Source organism: Cnephaeus nilssonii (assembly GCF_951640355.1).
Source record: "Cnephaeus nilssonii genome assembly, chromosome: 16".
NCBI classification, from domain to species: domain Eukaryota; kingdom Metazoa; phylum Chordata; class Mammalia; order Chiroptera; family Vespertilionidae; genus Cnephaeus; species Cnephaeus nilssonii.
This window is the reverse complement of record NC_137087.1, coordinates 46,488,530-46,512,029: the sequence shown is the minus strand read 5'-3', so window position 1 is coordinate 46,512,029 and position 23,500 is coordinate 46,488,530. Positions and strand designations below refer to the sequence as shown.

Genomic DNA, 23,500 nt, shown 5'->3' with positions numbered 1-23,500 from the left:
GGGACTGGAAGGGACTTGTGGTGCATTGAGCATCCTGTGAGCCAGGCTCTGCTGTGGCCTTGTGTCCATGACCTCTTTTATTCTCATAGTAACTCTGTGAGGTTCATTTTACAGGTTCTGGACTGAGGTTCAGAGAGGTTATGTAGCTTACTTAACGCCGCACAGCTCATGGGAGGTGGAGCTGGGCTTGACCTCACACGTCTAACTCCAAAGCACATTCTCTGTGCCCAACACCATGACAGAGACTCCATTTTAGTAGCGTTCTCAGGGACCGAAGGGCTTGAAGGGGGTTAAGAGGAAAGGAGGGAGGTAGGCAGGAGCAAGTATCCAGACCCGGGGATACAGGAGGACCTGGGGAACAGCAGGAATTCCACCAGTTCTCCTGTGAGTGAGCAATTGGCTCAGTCTTCATCACCATCCCAAATCCATTGTCTCTGTACTATAGCTGATGACATGCAGTAGCTGCTGAAGGCCAAGTTTCTTTGGATTCAGGGAAGTGATGTCCCTTCTCCCACCCCTCCGGCTCCTCCTGCCCCTTCTCTACCCCGAACTTTCTGGATAATTGATTAGATGTGGTCATTTTCAATGGGTGTGAGCTTGTCAGGATGACAGATTAGCCATGGGGCATCTCATTTGGAAGGACCTGGATTCATCCCTTTATCACCTCGATGCTCTCTGCTTCTCTCTATCTTCTGCCCAATCTGAAACACACCCGCTAATTGCAGCACCTTCCAAGCAGCATCTCCCGGTTCCCTAATAGTGACCATGAGTTGGCTCAGCCATGTTGGCCTTGTGAAAAGCACGTCTATATCCATTTTCTCTGACCTTCTCGGCTTTATCCAACAAGCACTTATTAAGTGCCTACTGTGTGCCAGGCACCATGTCAAGTGCTGCAGATTCCAAAACAATTACATGCTAGGTGAGGAGGGAGCTTACAGACTGGCAGGGGTGAGCAGCATTAACCAGCGTTACATATGTGGACATGCAGTGATGGACTGAGGTCAGGGACGACGGGAAAGGAACAGGATGCTCTGAAGCATGAACAGGAGACAGCTGTGCAAAGTTGGAAGGAGGGAGAATGGTGTTCTGGGCAAAGGGAACAACATTTGGCAAAGGCTCAGTGGTAGGAGGGAGGGAGGTGTTTTAGGGTCTTCACCACAATCCGTGAAAGCAGTTCCCTTTTATTGATGTGATACCCATTGTATAGCCAGTTAAGGTGAAACCCAGGAGTGGCCTTCTCTCCTGAACTTAGGGCAGGCCTGCTTTGTTGGTAGACCCTGAACTGAAGCAGGCCTAGGTTGCTGCCAGGTTCTAAAGTGTGCGTAGGGGGGGGGGGGGGCGGGGGGGGGGAAAGCCTGGCCCCAGTGGCTCAGTGGTTGAGCATCAACCTATGAACCAGGAGGTCATGGTTCGATTCCTGGTCAGGGCACATGCCCAGGTTGCAGCTCAATCCCCAGTAGGGTGCATGCAGGAGGCAGCCGATCGGTGATTTTCTCTTATCATTGATATTTCTCTCTCTCCCTCTCCCTTCCTCTCTGAAATCAATTTAAAAAACAACATTAAAAATATATAAATAAAGTGTACATGATGCCCTGGATGGGTGGTTCAGTTGGTTGGAGTGCCGTCCCATACACCAAAAGGTTGTGGGTTCAATTCCTGGTCAGGGCACATGCCTCGCTTGTGGGTTTGATCCCAGTCGGGGTGTGTGAGGCAGGCAATCAATGTTTCTCTGTCTCCTTAAAATCAATGAAGGCATGTCCTCAAGTTAGGATGAAAAAAAAATTAAATATAAATAAATGTAAATAAATAAAGTGTGTGTGTGTGTGTGGGGGGGTGGGCGGGGGCATTGGAAGGAGCTGTGCTCTCTAGGGGAAAACCTCCTAGCATTGGGAGCTGGTTCCACCAAAATCTGTTTCCCAAGGTCTCCATGTTCCCAGTAGGTCTGAAGCTGTCTGATCGCAGGAAGGCGCTGGGGAGCACCCTGGGAGCCTGGGATGAGGTTCTGTGCCTCGCCCAGAGAAGACAACTGTGTGGAGACTTCTGTAAGGAAACCCAAGAGGCAGCATTGCACAATGGCAAGAGCAGAAGTTTTGGAGTCTGGCAGACCTGGGCGGGCATCTGGGGTTATATCTATGTGACCGGAGACAGGTCATGCATCCTCTCACAGCCCAGGTGCCCTTGCTTGCAAAATGGGAGTGATGATACCACTGATATGGCTCCATGTCTGAGGTGCTGAGCTGGATGAGCTCTGAGCAAACACTTGCTCTCCCTCAGGGTCCTCTGGACATCTGTCGGCTCTGCAGATTTCTGCAGAAGGAAGAGTGTGCCTGGTCCTGGAGGGTCAATGGGGGAGAGGTTACCCAGGAGAGTACCATATTGGGCACATTCCACATGGCTTCAAGCTTTCAAAATAGCCTGGCAAGCCTGTGAACGTCCTCTTAGGGGCTGGGGCGTAGCCTCCAGCTGGCAGGGGAACAGCCTGAGGGAGCACTCCCAGGTGGGGTGCTGGGGTGTGGGTGCGGAGATGTCTTTTTTCATTACTGGAGTAGTGAGTGAGCTCTTGGCAAGCTGACTGGCTTGGCTTGGTTGTCCCATTGGAGGCCCGCCCCCAACCCGCTTGCCTCCTTCCCTCAGCTCAGCTGCCTCTGCAGGCTCCTCCCTGCCTCCCACCCCTGGGGCTCCCCAACTTCCCTCAGCTTTCCAGGAGTCAGTGAGGGTGCAGTGTGAGGCCTGAGGCTGTGCCATGAGTTGGAAAGAACACAGGGGCTGGAATCCAAGCCTGCTACATCCTGACTGTGTAACCGTGGGCAAGTCACTTAACCTCTCAGAACATCGGCATCTTCTTCTGCAAGGCGGAGGCATTCCTGCTGCCCATGCGCAGGGCTTGTGTCTGCATTTGCTGAGTTTGTATATGGATGATGCCTCCGGCATAGAGCTTGCTTGGAACTTGCTAGGGTGGCTTCTGCCCCTTCCTTAGGTGCCATGAAAGTTGTTGTGCTCTGTGACTTGGCTGACCAGGACCAGGCTCCCAGTTCTGTAAGGGAAGTGGCTAAAGCCAGACAGAGAAAGGCCAGCGTAAGGAATGACACTTTCTTAGACCAAGTCAGCACCACCTTAAAGAGTTTCTATGCAAAAAGAATTGATTCAGCACCTTGCTCTTCTCCCTTCCCCCGTGGTGTAATGCTCCTATGGGCCAATGTAGACAATCTAGCTCGTGGGATAGTTGCAAAGTATTTAATTCCAACAATATCCTGGAACAACTTGATGGGTACTGTAAAAAATGTCCTTGAACATAGAACTTGACACACTTTTGTGAGTTTATTCCAGGGTCATTTTCTAGTGGGGAATTGATGAGTTAAAGACTTTGCATTTCTCATTTTGATATATGTTGGCAAATGGCCCTCCTAAAAGAATTCACATCCCTCCTACAGGGAATGAGACGTATCTATTTTCTCATGCCTTCATCAACCCTGGGGCTTACCGAACTTGAATGTTTTGCCAGTCAGCTAAGAAAAAAATAATATCTTGTAGTTCTGATTTCTTTTTTCAGTGACACATGAAGTTGAGTATCTTTTCATGCTGGATCTGCCATTTGTACTTCTTTTTGAATAAATGCTATGTACATCCTTGGCCCATTAAAAACATTTCTATTGGGAGGTTCAACTTATTACTTTGGATGTAGAGGGCTGTTCTTAGGGAGTGAAGGGTGGTCTCCAAGGGGGCCTGGTGGTGGTTAAGTCAGTTTCCTCTGGGGCTCTCAATGTTAACAGGTGTAAGAATCCGGTCCCACCCCCATCCCAGTGCTGGGCAGTACATCAGGGCAGAGCTTATGATCCGATGTCTGTGTTGGGGGCATGGTGATAGACCCACTGCTTCTGGAATTAGGGAGGCGGGGGGCATGGTGGGATGCTGAGAAAGAACCTGTGTATGTGTGTAGCTATGGGAGAGCTCCAGAAATTTGGCGGGGATGGGGGGGGGGAGGGACTTGGGTTGCTAGGGGTTATATCTGCATAGGAAGCACCCCATTAAGGTGTATTTCAAAAAAACAAATCTCCCGAAGTTGCTTGTGTGTACAGTAGGTATAGAATCCAGAAAAGGTCAGTTGTCTGTTTCCCTGGATAAATAGATATACAAATAAATAAGAAAGATAAGATTGATAACAAAATAATAACAGATTTACCACTTGTATTCGGAGCAAGCTGACAGAGATTGCGCCTGCACTGGCACTGCCAGGCGGGAGCCAGGAAATAAAAAGAATGAACTACCATAGTAGGGCGTTTGTTGCCGGCCAGGGATGTGCTAAGCCCTTGGCATGCCTTTTCCCGTTTAATCCTCACACAAACTGTCCAAGGCATGTGCTCTTAGTAACCTCCGTTACAAGCAGGGAAACGGAGGCTCAGAGAAATTAAATAATTTGTCCAAACTCTCACACTAAATAAGGGGCAAAGCTAGGATTTAATACTGGAAGTTGTTGGATGCCACGCATTGGGTTTCCCTGTTTTTCCTCCCCAGCCCTTAATCCTTGGTTTTTAAAGCTAGAAGGAGATTCCACATAGAGGGTGGGAGATGGGGCTGTGGTGTTCTGGCCAAGTGCCTCAAACCCCCAGCCTCCCCCCTCATCGCCCCCCCCCCCCCCCGGCAGCCTCTCTCAGCAGCCCAGCTGGCATCTCAGAATACAGGGCTGGGAGAGGGGGCCCCTTACTTGGGGCTTTGGTGTGCGGCCTGGGAGGGCTGGAATCTATAGCTCACGCCTTTCCCTGCATGGGCCTGGGTGTGAGCGAGGGTGAGGGGAGGGGGCCTGCTCCCTGGGGGTGGGCTCTGGCCAAGTGAAACAGGCTGAGGTCAGAGGAAGGGGACCACCCTCCCCAAGGGAATGCCTGGATGACGTGATTTTGGGGAGGAGGGGTGTTGGGGGAGGAGGTCGGCTGTGTGTTTCTGTCTCACCTCCGTGCCTGGCCAGATGGGGAATCGGTGCGGGAAGCCCGTCCAGATGCAGCCTCTGGCAGGCTTCCCTGGCCGCTGTGCGAGGCTCTTCTCCAGCCGGCTCGGCAGGTCCCTCCTCCCACTCCCACAGGGGACAGGGAGCAAATGACGTCCTCGAGTTGCTGGTGGCACAGAAGAGGGTCTCCTCTGGCCAAGCAGCAGGAAGGGGCAGGGAGACCTGGGCTGGGGTTCTGGTACCCCTTTCCTCATTCCAAAGCGTCTGTATTCTGAGCCAAGTTTGGAGGAGGGAGAGGAGGTTTATAAGGTTTGCTGTCAGATCTGGAGACTGGGAGCGGATTGAGCATGAAACAAAGCCTCAGACTTCCTAGCGCTTGGTCCCTTTCCTCTTTCAGAGTGGCTTGCGCTCTCCCTGCAGCGTATGACCTAGGTCTCAGTCACTCTTTGCACCGTCTATCAGTGAGCAGCCAAGCACCCCAGGCACTGCCAGGACCTGGGTTCCCTCCACACCCAACTCCGAGATCTGGCCCAGTCATTCCATTGCATCCCAAGTGTGTCCATGTCAGGTCCCAGAAGCCTTTGGGGTGGGGGTTTCTCAATCTTCAAGTGTCCTCTTCTAAGCTCACTGTCTCCCCTCCTCTCCTTCCCGGACCCCCACGCATTTCGCTGCTTGCCTTCTCCCATCACCAGGCCTGTCCTCACCTTTGTGCCTACTCTTCACTCAGGGGCCCTTCATCCTTATCTCCTCCCCTTCGGTCCTGAAATCTCCCCACAGGCCTGTTCTTCCCTCCCTCTCCAATCCCAAACCGTGCCGCATTTCCCACCCAAGAAACTCCGGCTTTGACTTCTGCTTCTCTGGCTTCCTCCCCTCCGACTCTCTCCTGCCCCGTCATTCCCACAGACTTCAGAACCAGGGACTCTTCTGCTCACCTCCTGCCACTCTCTGCCTTGGGCTTCAGGCTCCAGCCCCCACAGCTGCTCCTGGTTCTCTCCCCAGCTCAGGCCATTGCATGCGCTTCCCTACCCCCCCACCCCCCAGCCTTTGTCTCTGCCCTTTCTTCTGCTCAGGACACCCTCCCACCACTATCACCCCCTGCATTAGCTTAGCTTGCCTTCCTCTGCTTTCACCTTCCCCTCCCCTCTCCTCCAGCATCACCTCCTCCAGGAAACTCTCCACTCGGTGCCTCTCCTCTGTGTTCCCTCAGGGTCATGCACGGCTCTCAATCTAGCCTGCATCCTTCTCACAGCCCAGGAGCTGCCCTGGGGCTAGGACTGTTATTTTATTTGACTTGGGGTTTACCACTGCCTAGAGCGGAGCCCAGCACTTAGTAAGCACTGGGAGCTGCTTCACTGGACTGAACTTTATCAGACAGAAGTGACCCGTCTTCATTGAGGAACTACCCCATGCCCAGTGTGCTTAGGTATTGTAGGGCAAACAGGGGAAGTCAGGATAAAATCCTTGCTTGCAGGGAGTTTGTGACACCGTTGAGGTCAGTTCCAGGAATGGGTTGGGGGAATAGACACGACACTGGCAGCTTGGGTCTCATGTGCGAAGTGAAAGAGGGAGAAGGCTGTGGGCAGAGAGGCTGGGAAGCCTGGAGGAGGGCACTGGGTGGTGGGGTCAAATGAAGGAGGCTGGACCAAACTGCAGGCTCAGGACTGTGAACAGAAGGAGAGGCATGTTTCGGGAGGTGAGCAGATTTCACCTGGTTCTGCAGGTAACTCTCCTGTGGGCGCTTCCAATGTCAGGGCAGGGTCAGCGGATTTTCAGTGCGGTTTTTTTTTTTTTTTAAATCCTGGAAGTCAGACAGGAGCTGATAACGTTCCCAGTTTTGCTGCTCGACGGGGAAAGCTTTACTACATGCCAGGCTCTTCAGGGCCAGTGAACTCTCCAGGCAAAGAGAGCAGAATGTTGCCGGCATCAGTACTTTCCAGTCTGCAGTGGAAGAGAACCGGTTTCTTCTTAAGGAGCCTGAGAAACCAGGTGCATTTGAAGTCAGGCTTTCTTCTTAATCAGCCAGGTAGACCTACTATGTGCCAGTGTTGGTGATCTGCAACATGGGGATCTCAGAGGCCCAGGATAGGGTTCCTCCAAGACTAATGGATGTCACACGACCCCTACCTACACAGGCTTGTCGTGTACCAGATGAAGGGGCAGAGGGAGCACCAGGACTGAGGCAGTCCAGGGAGGCTTCTAGGAGGTGGTGGGTCTTGATTAGAATTAGGCAGGCTGAGAGAATGGAGAAATGGAGCCCTTCCTGGAAAGAACTCCTTAACCAAGAGTGACATCTTTTCCCTTTTAATATTTTAAAAATGGCTATATTGAGATATAATTCACATACCATGCATTTCACCCATTTAAAGCATACAATCCAGTGGTTTTTAGTACAGCATATTCACAGATAATGTGCAACCATCATGACAGTCAATTTTAGAACATTTTTGTCATTCCCAAAGTAACACCATTAGCAGTCCTTTCCCATTTTCTTCCATGTCACCACCCCTAGCCCTAGGCAACTACTAATCTATTTCTGTCTCTACAGGTTTGCCTATTCTGGGCATTTCATGTACATGCAATCATATAATATGTGTCCTTTTTTGTCTGGCTTGTTTTCCTTAGGATGATGTTTTTAAGGCTCATCTATGTTGTAGTGGGTACCAGAACTTCATTTCTTTTAGTAACTGAATAATATTCTATTGTATGGCTATAACACATCATTTTATTTATCTATTCATCAGTTGATAGACATTTGGGTTTTTACTTCTTGGTTAATTTGGTACTATCTATATCTAAATAATGAAAGCATAATATGCTAATTAGACTGGACGTCCTTCTGGATGAAGCCTGGGCTGCAAGGGAAGCCCGGGTCCCGGGTGCCTGCTGGCGGCCAGACGAGGGAAGCTTGGGTCCCAGAGGGAAACCAGTGCTGGCAGCCAGGGGAAGGAAGGCCTACTCTTGCACAATTTTTGTGCATTGGGCCTCTAGTTATATATATAAAAGGCTAATATGCAAAGTGTCCCCTTGGGAGTTCAACCAGGAGTACGGGAGTTCGATCGCTATGATGTGCGCTGACCACAAGGGGGCGGCACAGCACATGGTGGGTGACCAGTGGGGCACTGAGGGAGCAAGGGAAGGAGGAGGTGGGGGGGGGGGGGATGGGTAAACCTCATGGTGGAGGCACGCAGGTGGCGAGGGAAGGAGAATGCAGGGAGGTGGAGAGGCGGGGAAACTGATTGGCCCTGATCAACGGCCAGGCCTAGGAAACCTACCCGTGCACAAATTTCATGCACCAGGCCTCTAGTTTTACAATATAACTAGAGGCCCAATGCATGAAATTAGTGGAAGAGTAGGCCTTCCTTCCCCTGGCTGCCAGCACCGGCTTCCCTCTGGCACCCAGGACCTGGGCTTAGCTCTGGCCGCTGCTTCCCTCTGGCCACCGGCAGGCACCCTGGACCCAGGCTTCCCTCACAGCCCCGGCTTCGTCTGGAAGGTCATCTGGTCTAATTAGCATATTATGCTTTTATTATTATAGATTATTATAGATGCTGCTGTGAACATTTGCATCCAAGTTTTTTGTGTGGATATGAGTGTTCATTTCTCTTGGGTAGATACCCTGGAATAGAATTGCTGGGTTATATGGTGACTCTATGTTTAACTATCCGAGGACCTGCCAGACTGTTTTCCATAGCAGCTGCACTATTTTACATTCCCACCTGCAATGTATGGAGGTTCAAATTTCTCTACATCCTTGCCAACACTTACTATCTGTCTGATTGTATTCATCTTACTGGATGTGAAATGGTACTTCTTTGTGGTTTTTTATTTGCATTTCTCTGATGGCTAATCATGTTGAGCATCTCTTATTATGCTTATTGGCCATTCATATATCTTCTATTCAGATTCTTTGCCCATTTAAAAATTGGATTATTTATCTTTTATTACTGACTTGTAAGCGTTCCATATATATTCTAGATTCAAGTTCCAGATCAGATATTTGATTTGCAGATATTTTCTCCCATTCTGTAGGTCGTCACTTTCTTCCCAGTGTCCTTTGAAGCACAAAAGTTTTTAATCTTGATGAACTCCAACTTATCTGTTTCTTTTTTTGATTGTTTTTGGTGTCATATCTTAGAAACCATTGACTAGCCCAAGGTCATGAAGATTTGTGCCTATGTTTTCTTCTTAGACTTTTATGGTTTTACTAGAGCCCCAGTGCATGAATTCGTGCATGGGTGGGGTCCGGCCAGCCTGCCACCATGGGGGCCGATCGTGGGTGGGGCCAGCCAGGCTGCTGCAGTGCCTGTCATAGTGACCGGTTATTCTGGTTGCTTGGCTTTTATTATATAGATTGCTCACACTGAGGTACTTGATCCATTTCGAGTTGATTTCTGTATATGATGTGAGATGGGGTTCCTGTCTGATTGAGTCAAATGGAGGCCCCACCCAGCACTCACCCAGTTGGCTAGTGCAGTGGTCGGCAAACTGCGGCTCGTGAGCCACATGCGGCTCTTTGGCCCCTTAAGTGTGGCTCTTCCACAAAATACCACGTGTGGGCGCGCATGTACAGTGCGATTGAAACTTCGTGGCCCATGCACAGAAGTCGGTTTTCGGCTCTCAAAAGAAATTTCAGTCGTTGTACTGTTGATAGTTGGCTCTGTTGACTAAGGAGTTTGCCGACCACTGGGCTAGTGGCACTTTGCTCCTTGAATTTAGGTCTCAGCTCAGACATGCTCTCCTGAGAGAGGCCTCTCCTGACATCTGAGTAGCCACCTTCACTGCAGTCAGCTTCTGTCACTTCACTCCATTGTTGGGACCATCAGAAATGATCGTGTGTGTGTGTGTGTGTGTGTGTGTGTGTGTGTGTGTGTGTGTGTGACACTCCTCATGCAAGCTTCGTGAAGACAGACCATCTGGCTCCCCTCAGCGATGTTCAGCACCTAGTGCAGGGCCTGGCACTCAGCTGCTGCTTGGTCTATATCTGTTGAGAGCCGAAAACTTTCGTTAAAGGAGCTGCCTTCCCAGTGGATTTTGCTAAAACTTTCTAAATGTTTCTGGGCTGAGGTTGGAAGGGATTTTGCAGCAACATCACAGACAGGGGTTCACTCATCTCCTGCCCTGACGATCCCATTACTTCACAAGACAGCCCCTTCCATCCTGGGGCAACTCTGGTTGGAACGTTCTTTCTGACATTGTGCGAAGACCCGCTTTCATATAATTTTCACTTATTATCCACTGCCTTCCTTTGGGTACAACTGGAGTTGAACCTCCCATATCAATAGTCCTTTAAATATTTGAAACCAGCTGTCCTGTGTCTTCTGAATGCTCCTCGGGGCTCAGCACCCCTAATTCCTTCAGCTGTTCCTTCTGGAGCCAAGAAGGGCTGGACTCTGACCTCCCAGTCACTGATATAGACCCCACGGAGCTGGGGACAGTCACAGGCTGCCAAAGAAAGCAGAGGCACGGCTACAGCTCAGAGCTAATGAACCCCAGTCCCCTTGTTTTCTTTTCCCCATTTGAGCTGGTGAGTTCCAAAACTGGAGTCAGAGCTTTGAGCAAAAGCACTGACTACAAACTCCCTAACTTGAAGGCAGAGCTGATTCTTTAAAAAAAAAAAATTTATATATATATATATATATATATATATATATATATATGTATTTCTATTGATTTCAGAGAGGAAGGGAGAGGGAGAGAGAAATAGAAACAACAATGATGAGAGAGAATCATTGATCAGCTGCCTCCTGCACACCCCCTACTGGGGATGGAGCCTGCAACTTGGGCATGTGCACTGACAGGGAATCGAACTGTGACCTCCTGGTTCATAGGTGGACACTCAGCCACTGAGCCATACTGGCCAGGCCAGAGCTAACTCTTAATAATACAAATTGCACTATGTTGCTTTCTATTTAAAGAGTAATTTTTTTCTCAGCTCGTTCAGTGATCTTTTTGGTATTGGTCCACCTTTGTGGTTTTCAACCTGTAACAACCAGTACACTCACCTGGGGAACTCTGAAAACCACTAGTGCCCCCCCCCCACTGATTTAAATGGTATGGGGTGGCCCCTGGGCAGTAGTGTTTTAAAGCGTTCCAGGTAATTGTGTGTGGAGACAGGGTTTCAGACCCTGGCTTCAAGAGCTCCCCCAGAATGTTGGATGTTACCAGAATATCTAAGAGCTGGCATTAGCCAGAGGACAGGCCAAGAGGACACAATTGTTTTATAAGATGGAATCTTGTTTTCAATTGCGAAAGCCATACATGTTCAAAAGAAATAAAATAATATAGAAATGTATGAAGTATAAAGTGAAACTATTTCATTTTTCCTTATCTTAACACAAATAACCACTATTATTAGTTTGTTGTGGTTTTTTTTCTCTCCAGATTTTTATAATGTACACGTATGTAGGCATACACAAACCCCCATACACATACCTCACCCCAAATAAACCTAAAGTCATATTATATACATGCTGTTTTGTAATCTGTGTGTGTTTTTTTCTTTCTGTCCCGTGGACATTTCCCCATCATGACAAGAAAGATCCATCTTTAACAGATGTATGAATCATGATTTGACCATTTTTAAAATCAATAGATATTTACTATTCCTTACTTTTTTTTTGCAGTTACAAACAGTGCAGCAATGAACATCTTTACACACATAAACACACGCAACACACACATATGCACACACACACATTGTGTGGATAAATTCTTAGAGATGAAATTGCTGAGAGAAAGGGAATGCAAATTTGGGATGGAGATAACCAAAATGCCCTCCGAAAGGACTGTTTCGGTCTACCCTATGCAACAAAATGCCTAACGACAGCTATTTGCCTTGTGTCAGAGTTGAGCTTTGCTGAGCACAGCACAGAGGAAGGTGTGAGTGTGGCCGCTGGTGGGGAGGAAACGGTGGGGTCATTTCCCCCGCAGGCTGTGTGTGGAGGAGGCGCTGGCCTCTGGCCCTGCCTGGCTGATGTGTTTCCCAGGAAGAGGAAACCAGGCTGTGTGTGTTAACCTTTGCCTTGCTCTCCAGGGTGTGACAATGGAGCGAGGCACGTTCACAGGATGTGTACGTCCAGGTCAGCGGACTTGGGTCAGTCATTGATTTGGGAGTGTGTGGATTGACAGTCCTCCTTTCCAACCCTTTCCTAGATCCACTGGGTTGTATCCAAGCCCGTGGAAGCCCAGGCTCGTGATCCTTTTTATGGTTCAGGAGAGGATACATCTAAGGTTTCCCGGACTCTAGCTCCTGAATGTCAATGCACATCGAGAGGTGAGCCTCCTTCCCCTAGCCTGGGCACACTGCCACCCTCTCTGGGCTCCTAGGCATTCCCCATGATGTCCACTGCCCATTGCTTGGATTTCCATTGGAGCAACTGCTGGTTCAAGGTAGTCAGACCCGTTTTCTCTGATAAATTGGCTTGTGGCCAAAGGGTGGAGGCAGAGTTGGAGGGAGAAAGGTTCAAAAGTTCAGCCGTGTGCCTTCAGGTACCACGCCCAGAGCTCTGGAATCTCCAAAGTGGGTTTCTCTCTAGAGTCAGGGCTACTTGGTGACTCCAGAAACTTCTGGGGGAGAGGCTAAAGTTCTAAGAGTGCAAAAGACCACGCCAGGCCCTTTGAAGGGGAAGATGGAAAAGGTCACCTTTATTGAGCAGCTACAGTGTCTGTGTTCTCATTGACCTTCACAGTGGGGCAGGCATTACTACCCCCGTTTTATGGATGGGGGATGAAGGCTCAGAGAGACTCACAACTTTTCACGTAGCTGATCTGATTGATTTTAAACCATGCACACGAGAGTCCTGGTTCCCACTCAGGGTTCCTTACCCGCCCGCCATATGGGCGGCCTCGGTCCTGACTAATCATTCACACATGAAGCAACAGTTGTCAGAGCAGCGGAGTGAACCACAAGGGCAAACCTTTGTGGCAGGGACTCTGCCTTGCTCCGCTGTAGCTGTTGAAGAGGAGGAAATGGTCAGGCTATGGAGCCAACGCCACCTTTGAACCTGAGCTCCAGCACATGCCACCGATCAGTTACCTCTCTAGGTCTCTTTATTTATTAACTGGAGATGATAACAGGACTTTCGTCATAGAATCCTGGTAAGGGTTAAATGAGATAATCTGAATGGAGTGCCTAGCAATACCTGGAACACTGTAAGTGCTCAATCAATGGGCGTGGCTGTTATTGTTATTCCTAACGAAACCAATAGTTTGTGCATATTAGAAAAAAAAGTTTGGAAAAACTGACTCTGCCTGCTGGTCCTCTCTTGGTTCTGGTGACTGGAAGGACAGGGCTTTGGCAGCTGAACCTTTTCTGAAGATCCATGTAGGGTTTGGAAATCCTGGGAGCTCTGATTTCATACACTCGTTTCCCCTCCAGGAAACATGAAAAAAAAAAAAAAAAGAAGAAGAAGAAATAAACACCTCTGACTCCGAGGGGCCTGCCACAGGTCACCAGTCCCTTCGTAGTGGTGCTCCTGAGGGGCCATTGTTTTCCCTGCCCGACAACAGAGTTATTTTTGCTCTTCTAACTTTCCCAGGCCAGCTTGTTATTAGTTGTAGGTCCACCGCCTCCATGTCTGTCTGTTTCCCATTTCCTGCTCTTTTTCTACTCCTATTCCTGTCCCATGGCCAATGGAAAGAAGCCGGCTCACCGTCTCCCTCTTCCTGGGTGTCTAAATAGCTAATGTGCGTTGGGCACTGACTGTTGTGCCAGGGCACTGACCATGACCCAGGCCCTGTGCTGAGCATCCGTGGGCATCGTCACATTTAAAGGGAAGCTCCCATTGTGAGCCACACTTTGCAGCTAAGGAAACCCTGACTCAGAGAGCCTAAGACACTTGCCCAAGCTCACACAGCTGGGAAGTGTTGGACTGAAATTTCAACCCATTAGATGCTTTTATTTTTATAACTAGAGGCTCATTGCACGATATTCATGCAAGAATAGGCCTTCTTTCCCGGGCTTCACTCCCAGCCGCCCGGGAGCTGTCAAGTCCCCGCTCCCTGGCCACCAGGGAGCCGACACGTCCCCACTCCCAGCCCGCCCGGGAGCCGGCAAGTCCCAGCTCCCTGGCCACCCAGGAGCCAGCAAGTCCCTGCTCCCTGGCCACCCAGGAACCGGCATGTCCCTGCTCCCGGCCTTCCCGGAGCCTGCAAGTCCGGGGAAGCCAGCAAGTCCTCCCTTCTGTCCGAAGCACGGCTCCAGTAGTTCCCTCTGCCACCCTGCTTCCCCTCATAGCAGGTATCATGCCTCTCCCAGCTGCTCCGCGCCTGCATATACAAATTAACCTCCATCTTTGTTGGGTTAATTTGCATACTCACTCTGATTGGCTGTGGGCATAGCGGAGTGATGGTTAATTTGCATGTTTCTCTTTTATTAGGTAAGATTAGTTATTAAAATTTATTTTTAAAATACAATTTTATTGATTTCAGACAGGAAGGGAGAGAGATAGAAACATCGATGAGAGAGAATCATTGATTGGTTGCCTCTTGCACGCCCCCTACTGGGGATCAAGCCTACAACCCAGGCATGTGCCCTTGACCAGAATCGAACTCCGGACCCTTGAGTCCACAGGCCAAATCTCTATCCACTGAGCCAAGTACTGGCTAGGGCCCATTAGATGCTTCTTCCTCCTCTGTGATGCCAACAATACCTTTGGTCCTTTCTGAGCTTCACCTTTTGGTATCCCCTGGCTCCATCTTGTTCCATGCCCTACTTGATTTGTCAGTGTGAGTCTGGCTGCCCGAGCTGAGCTGTAAGGGCCTGGGGCCTGAGGACATTGCCTCAGTCCTTAGCTTGGCACTGATAAGCACTCACTCGGCATTTGCTGATTGCTTTGTTTCTTCACTTATTATTATTATTATTTTTTATGTCTTTATTGATTTCAGAGAGAGGAAGGTAGAGGGAGAGAGATAGAAACATCAATGATGAGAGAGACTTATCGATCACTGCCTCCTGCATGCCCCCTACTGGGAATTTAGCCTGCAACCTGGGCATGTGCCCTGACAGGGAATTGAACAGTAACCTCCAGGTTCATGGGTTGACATTCAACCACTGAGCCACAGCAGCTGGGCTTTTTCTTCACTTATTTAGCAGACATGAAGTGAGCAGCTCTTACGTGAAAAGTGTGATTTGCCATGATCTGCCTTCAGGGAGCTTCCATTCTAGTGGGGAGACATACAGGGTTGGCTCACTCAGTCCTCATCACAGCCCAAAGTGAGGTAACCACTGTTATCACCATACTGTAGACTCTGCAGGGTAGAGTAATAAATGGAGCTTTCTTCTTCAACCCTCTTGCCTACCCTCTGCGCTCCAAATTAAATAAACAATTGAGGATAGTGATTCATGCCAACAGAGGCAGGCACTGAGTGTGATGAGTACCCATGACACTCTCGAAGGTGTATGATGTTGCATAGGAGCCTGATGTCTATCCCCTCCTCCGTGTACCTATAAAAAGCCTCTTTTCCCAGAGGAGGGCCAAATGGTCTGCAGCTGCAGCGCCTGTTTGAGAGGTGACTGCTGGACTCGTGGTTCGGGGAGGAGCATTCTGCGCCACACGCCCGCCCCTCCCAGAGCTCATCTCGGGTTCTCTTACACTGTGGCTGTTCCATAAACACGAAGTCCAGAGGGAGCGTGGGGAGGGTGATCTGAGGACTGAAAGGGTCTGCCACCTGGTCATTAACCCTTAGCCAACCTGTGCAGGTGCATGCTGGGGTGGAGCTTGCCCTCCACGTCCAGGCTTCGAAGTGGGGGCTGTTCCCCCCATCAACAGCCCTACTCCCAGCCAGCTGATCCCACCCGGAGGTGGTGTGAGCAGGTGAAGCAAGATTATCTCTAAGCTAACACTTGGCTCGGGGCCAGGGCCAGCCAGCTGGGATCCAGGGAAAAGGAGGCCTTCCTTAATGAACGGAGCACAGCGCCTCGAAAACACACGATCTCCTCCACAGTTCCTACCTCCTGTCCCTGACTGCACTTTTCCTCCAGCGAAGTTGGACATCAGGACTCGCCGGCACTTGCTAATTAAGCACAGGCTGGTCCTGGGCCTTCTAGGACTGGTTGGGCCATAACTCTGTGTTGTTCATTGGTTGCAGCCCAGGTCCGATGGTGGACATCCCTCCGCAGGGACTGGGCCGGGCTTCATTGTCTGCGCGCTGGCGTTGAGCTTGCGGGTCTGATTTGCATCAAGGCGGCTGCTCTCTCGTTGCAAGGAGCAAGACTTGGAATCCGCGGAAGTCTCGGAAGCCTCAGACATTTCTGGGCTTAATGAGCTGAGCAGATGGAAGGCGGCCCACACTGGCCTCGGAGTGGGTGGGCTGGTGGGAGCGCGCCTCCGTGCGGGTGTCTGGTGGGAGTTTCCATCACAGTGTCTGCGGGGAGACCCTCCCTGCAGAGGCTGAGCGTGGCAGGAGGACGCGAGACTCCGGGGCTTCCTCTCCAGGGAAGTGGGATGCAGTTGCTGGTCTACAGCGAGGCTTCCTAGACGCCTACCATCTGCCTAGATGGCCAGGGACGGGGGAAATAGAATCCATGGGTTTTTTAAAAATCCAGAAGGAAGGGAAACTCCATCCGGGAAACATAACCCCAAAGTGTGTGGAAGCAGGATGTTTAATTGCAAACCTTTCTGGAGACACAGCTGCTGGGTAACGTTATCTCGGTCGTTCCTGCGACCAGAGAAGTTTATCTGGGCCCCGGTCAACAGAGCTGGCTTTCTCAGATGACCTCTGCCCTGCCCCCCTTCCCCTCCACCTGCTCTTTCTCTACAGTTTATCCCTAAGGTTTCCCATCCAGCAGCACCAGTTCAGGGAGGCTTGAGAAACTCTGGTGAGGGGGAGGGCGGGCGGGGAGAGAGTGGGCTAAGCTGGAATTTTGTGTATCCACGGTTCATCAGGAGGGATAATCTAGGATGTCCAAGGTTTGGAAGAAAGCAGAGGTGCCTCCTGCTCACACGAGAGAAAGGGACCTGGAGCCTGGCCTCAGGATTTAGATTGTCCAGGAGGGCGGGCTCCGGGGCCTTTGGCAAATCCCAGAGGTTTGGGAGAACCTGGGAGTATGGGTTCATTTCCCATCACCACACGGGGAGTTACCCTCATGCCCTGAGGAAGTACAAGATGTTAGCAGGAGCAATTCTGTTTTTTATTTAACTATTGACATTTTGGGGGTGACATGGGTTAATAAAATTTCATGGGTTTCAAGTGTACAGTTCTATAACACATCGTCTGTGTACTGTATTGTGTGTTCACCATCCAAAGTCAAGTCTCCTACCGTCACCATTTGTCCCCCCTTTACCCTCTTCCACCCCTCATCTCACTCCCCTTTATCAGGAGCAAGTCTTTGCCCAACAAGCAAAGAAATGTGCTTGAGGAGAAGCATGGGCTTGTCCTGTCCTGGTGGCTGTGGCGGACAAGGGTCACATGGACAGCTCTCCCCTCACCTCTGTCCTCTGGCTGTGTCTCACAGGGCTTGTCTTTTGTGTGGGTTGAAGTCAAGGGTTAGACCTAGATGACACCCTGTGACTTTTCAACTATTTTGAAGAGTGAAAAGGGAAGGATTTTTCCAAGGGAGGCATGCTCTGGTTCTGCCCTGTGAGTTGTACCACCCCTTCCTCTGGGCCCTGCTTGGTTGACCGGGGAGATAGGCTGCTGTCTAATGGCCTGCAGGCAAGTGCAGTCTCTCTCCTGGGAGGGCACGGCCACGTGGGACCTCCTAAAGCTGCATCCACCTGGGCGGAGGTCAGGAAGGCAGCACCTGGTTGTGCACAGCATCTGCTCCCTGCCCAGGGTCTCCGGGAAGGGCAGATGCAGGTGGGAGGGCAGATGCAGCTGGCAGGGTTTGGGTGTCAAGGAGCTGAGAGTCAGTGCGGGGTGGGAGGGTGGGTTATAACCCCTGTGAAAATTCCAGAGCGTCCTGCCATAGTTAGCTGGTTGTATATGAGGGTTTCCTTTGTGTTGGTCTGGTTTTGTAGCATTCCTAACCGTTGACTTCTGTCTGGTCTCAGGCTCTCAGAATTAACATGACTCCACCATGGTCCTTCAGGCTCACCCCCTAAGCAAGGGGTGATCGGACTCTTCAGACCATCTAGAGCTTTATTTAAAAAGATGTCATTCATCTGGGCTGGCATGGCTCAGTGTTTGAGCATCGACCTATGAACCAGGAGGTCACAGTTGCAGGCTCTATCCCTAGAGGCAGCCGATAATTGATTCTCTCTCATCATTGATGTTTCTATCTCTCTCTCCCTCTCCTTTCCACTCTGAAATTAATAAAAGTATTTTTCAAAAAAAGATGTCATTCACTTCTGATTAAGTAGTTTGATTTAAATATCCACATTCCCAAATCTACACACAGATAGTCCATTGTGGTTAAAAGCATGGGGACTGGACTCAGCTACACCCGGGTTCAAATCCTTTGCTCTGAATTTTGCAGCCTGTGTGACTTTGGGCAAGTTGCTTAGCTTCTCTGAACCATGGCTTCCTCCTGTACAAAATGGGGATAACGATGGTAGCGACCTCATTGAGCTGCCGATCAAATGAGCTAATGCATATGGATGTTTTTCACTGTGCTGGCATGTGGTAACCAGTACCTAAATGGCTTCTACAATTTATTGTATGAGCTTTATGTTTACAGGCTATAAAACACAGCATACCCTTATCTATTTATTATCATAATGGTCAATAGTTTGTTTTGGGCTTGTGAGGATAGGGATGGCCTTTTACTTTATGTTTTTTCTTATCAGGATCACACAAAACATGGCCATACATGCCCTTTCGCGGGCTGGTATCACTTGGCTCTGTTTGCTTTGCTTTGTGGCCCTCTCCTAGGGTGCATTTCAGAACAAACACGCCACCCTGCGCGGGGCTAACTTTGACTTGGGGGTTAGAGGGAAGAAGGGACTGTTTTCTGAGCTCACTTCCTTGGCTGTTTAACGAAGAAGCCAGACAGAAAGCCCCACACCCCTGTGTGTAAAACCCTGGCTGTGATCTGGATGTTTGTGTCCCTCCTCCAATTCATACGTTGAAACCCTAGTCCCCAGTGTGATGGTATTGAGCTGGGGCCTGTGGGGTGATTAGGTTTCGATGAGATCATGAGGTGGAGCCTCAATGCTGGGATTAGTGCACGTACAAGAAGAGGAAGAGACCAGAGCCCCCCTCCCTCCACCGTGTGAGGGCACAGCAAGAAGGCAGCCATCTGCAAGCCAGAAAGTGGGTCCTCACCAGGGACCTTGATCCTGGACTTCCAGCCTCCATAACTGTGAGAATAAATGTTTGTAGTTTAGGCGGCCTTGTGGATGGTATTTTGTTATAGCAGCCCAAGCAGACTAAGACAGCCCTTCTTCATGGTGATGTCAGCTTCCCTGATGCCGAAGTGAAGTGTCTAAATGCTGTTCCTCTTGGCTAACATTCCTTCCTTCTCACGGGGGCCGAGACCCCCAGCTTCTCTGCCCACTTTGTTCTCCTCATTCGTAGAGTCTCCCTAGACCACCGATTCAGAATTGCTAGACAGAGGACTGGGAATATGAGTTTGTATTAAGCTCCCAGGTGATTTTCGTTCAGCAGAGCCGCCTTGAGGTTGTGTGAGAGGATCCCCTCGCTCTAACTGACGCCTCTCCCAGGAGGGTATGCGTTTGGTGTGGGTTCTGGCGAAAGGGATAAAAATGGTGAGAGCAGAGGCCAGATTGTGTAGGGAGGGGACTTTCTTTCCTCCAGCCACCTCCTAGGCAAGGGAGCCTTCCAGAGCCGCCTGAAGCAGCGGCCTTGCAGAGCCCGACTGAGCTTGGGAACTGAGGGGACATTGGACATGGAGTCCTGAAACACCTTCATCTCTGAAAAGTTTACCCATCTTCCATGCGCCGGCATCTCTCCTGCAAATCCACTTGTCATCCAGAGGGTCAGCTTGGTTGTTCAACAGAGCAGAATGTTTTCTGAGCACCCGTTCTGTGCCTGCATTGTGCCAGGGTGAAATGCACTGAGCTAAGACTTAAGGATAGAGAGGAGTCACAGGTCTGAAATGCTGCGGTCTCCTGAGTGGTTTTCCAAGCGAGTTCTGAGAATCAGCTGTGGCAGAATACCCCGGAGCGGTTTGTTAAAACTATTGATGTCCGATTGCAACGAACGTACCACTATGGTGGGGGTGTTCATAATGCGAGAGACTGTGTCTGGAGGGAGGAATATGGGAACGCAGTACTTTCTACTCAATTTTGCTGTGAAACTAAAACTACTGTTTAAAAATAAAGTTTTAAAAAATAAAATAAAATGTAGATGCCTGAGCCCCCAAAACCCAAGTTTACTTATGCAGAATTTCAGAGGGTGGGCCCTGGCACCTGCAACTGTGAAAGGCCCCTTACAGACTCTCATTCACCCCGAAGTTTGAGAACCAGTGGAAATTAGCTACTTAAAATTTTTTTTAACAACCCCAATTTTATTTTCATTGTATAAAGTACATATAAATGAAAAGAAGGAAATGAAAACCACCTGTAATTCTATTCTCCTAAGATAGTCATTCTTAGCATTTTATTGATTACCCTTCTAGATGTGTGTGTGTCTGTGTGTATATTTAGACATATGTGTGTAGCATTGACATGTACCTGACACTGCACTGGGTCCTGGGGACAGAGATGAGAAAAAGAATGGTCCTGACCACGGGGCACCCACAGTCCTGTTAAATGGTGTCTGGTACCACTTGAAGCCCAACCTTAGTCACCCACTCACCTGCTCTTACTTTTACCCCACAGGTGTACATCATCAACGTGACCTGGTCTGACTCCACGTCCCAGACCATCTACCGGAGGTACAGCAAGTTCTTTGACCTGCAGGTGAGTTGGTCTGAGCTCAAATTGTGCCCAGTTCTCTCTGCGGCCCTAGTTTCTGGTGGGCTGGCCTCTCCCATGTTCTCACTCATCTGGAGAACCCCCACAGAGCTCAGGTCAGAGCAGAGGGACAGATGGGGGAACCTGGATGGTCGAGCTGGACTTGGCTCAGTTTAGGACACTGCAGGCAAACACTTGGGGCTTTGTTGACTTCATCAGATGGTCTTAACAGTCATGCTTTGTCACTCTTCTTTGCCTGGCTGGTAGGAATGAGGGTGGAGAGGCAGGAAGATGGCTGTGAGTGCTGTGTACATGAGCAGACATGTCTATAAACATCCAGAGTGAGACACAAGCCACCACATCATTGAAGGCAAAGAAAAGCAAACATACAGAAAAGACCGAAACCGAAAACAAGCAATTTCTTGAACTACAGACACAAACTGAGCATACCACTGTGTTTGTCTAACCGAATAAGGCTCTGCTGTCCTATTTGTACATGTGGACAGTATGTGTCTCTCTAATATACACAGGTGTGTTCACACGGGGATGCTGATATGGATCCCACAAATCCATTGCAAACACCTCCCTTGATACCAGCTAATCTGGTTAGGCCTCTTTGGGTTACAAGTGATAGTTTTATACTCATATTCGCTTAGACAAAGAGGAGACTTGGTTGGAAGGATATACCAGAGAAATTTATTCAGTCAACCAGATGGTAAAGAGGCGATTTGAGGCAGTGGCTCTAAGGAACACCTGAAACCCGAGTTACTCTCCCTCTGTCTTATCTCTGCTTCTCTCTGAGCACTATCTTTAGCTTCTGTTACCTCATATCCTGTCAACAGCTCCTAAATTTCATATCTTGTGGTTCCCAACAGCTGAGACTGTCTCCCACATCCAAATTGAAAAATTCCAGGGAAGAAGCTGATTGGCCCAACTTGGTCAGGTGCCCTCTCTGGACCAATTAGTATGGCTGAGGAGGTAGAGGGTCATGTAGCACAGATGTGGCCACTAGGGGGCCCACCCTTATATATGGCATAGGTACCAGACAAGGCAGAATCATTGTGAGCTGAGCAGCCACCCTTCCCATATAAGGAAGGGAAAGGTGAGAGATTCTAGATTCTTCCTCAGGGCTCTGAGCCTAGTTTAGGCCAATAAAAACACAACAAAGAGACACCCATCCCTGGCCCTCACAACCAAGGTCTATTCCTTCCTTTGTAGGCTTTTGGTGATGAGTCATCTTGGAAAGGCCAGGCTTGCATATTTGCCCCCAAGTACCTGATTTTATCCCATTGTCCTTATTATATAACCTATGAGGAGAGCCAGCTTCCTGTGTTACAAATCTTCTCTTAATCCACCAATATGGGATTGAATATCCCATTGAATGTGGATTGAAAGCCACTCCTTACCCTCCTGCCTTCTTCCTCTTCCCTCCCCAGTTCCTGTCCAATCGCCTTGGATCCTTCCGGCATAAACTGGTGGGATTTGCTGATACCCCATCAATGGGTGTAGTGTGCTGGACAGGAAATGGTAACTTAGTTGGGGGAGAGGGAACCCTGAAAGGACTCATTGATGAGCCAGAGGGGTCTGAGAGTCAGCAGAAACTCTCAAACAGAACTTTTCTTCCCCTCTCTCTGTTCTGTTCCCCTACCCCCTTCCTAGTTACAGAATCTAAGAAGAAAGGAATGCTGCTGCCCCAACTTCTCCCTGGCCTGGAGGCTCATTTCCTGTGTCGGGAGAGGACACATGGCATGGAGTGGCTTGTGTGATGTGCTGGCCCTAGCCATGAGCATGGCCAGGCCTGCACGCTTGTGTCATCGTCACCTTGTAGTTGCAGTTGGGGGAGGGTTTGGGATGGTTCTTTGGAATTTAACCTTTGAGCCAAACATAGCATCTTCGTGAACCCATTTTACAAAACTTGTGGCATGATGACTTCGTGACGTGCATTTGGGAAAACCTTTCTTATTTATCAGGGCCACTGATTTTAATATGGTAGCTCCTATAGAGAAAGGACACATGGCATTGCTAACTCTGTCTCTGGTCACTCGTGGCCCTTGGAATTCAGTTTTCTGAGAAGCTGTATGAGAGAATGACTTAAAGCTTAGTTATTGGGGACACATTGCCTGGGACTGGTTTCTGGTTCTGTCACCGTGTAATTCCAGACAGGTTCCATAACTTCTCTGGGCTCTATTTTCTCATCTGTAGAATGAAGATTCAAAATAGTACCCACCCAGTAGGGTTATTGGGAGGATTAAATGAGCAAATCCATATTTTTCCTGACACGTTTGTGTCTATAGTGAGTTACCCGCTAGGTTGGCTAGTGGTATTAGCAGGAGCCAAGGATGCTGGGCTGCGGGTGAATGGACTGTTGCTTTCTTATTTCCCCTCCTTGGCTCCACTTTGTGCTGAAGAGTTGCTTTGTGCCCTGGCCTGTGCCAGTGTTCAAAGTCCTGTGAGCCACAGGCTCTCTCTGGAGCTGCCGCAGGGGCAGAACAGGAGTGCGCTGGGAGTCGGGATATGGCTCCCAGGTGGCTGTCCTCAGAATGGCTTTGCTCCTTCCATTTTTGGTGGAGCCCCACCTTGGAACCCTGCAAATCCTGGACTGACTAAGCCAGCTTGGGGGAAGCTGGCTTTACCAACTCATGGTTCTGGGCCTTCTGGGGACCACAGATCCCGTTGTGAATCTGGTGGATCTCCCCAGAAAAAGAGTGTGGTGTACATCTTTACTTACAGTGTCAGTCCACCCGGCTTGGACTCCCAGCGAAGA

The 23,500-nt window shown here is 49.6% G+C and overlaps 1 protein-coding gene across 2 annotated transcripts in view; it reads left to right on the top strand.

Annotated features, from left to right (window-relative positions):
• SH3PXD2A (SH3 and PX domains 2A) overlaps nucleotides 1–23,500 on the top strand; it is a 218,670-nt gene that overhangs the window by 29,240 nt on the left and 165,930 nt on the right. For both annotated transcript variants that reach the window (XM_079793356.1, XM_079793354.1), the window contains exon 2: nucleotides 20,662–20,742. In XM_079793356.1, the coding sequence (XP_079649482.1) occupies nucleotides 20,662–20,742 (81 nt within the window). The remainder of the gene's footprint in view (nucleotides 1–20,661; nucleotides 20,743–23,500) is intronic.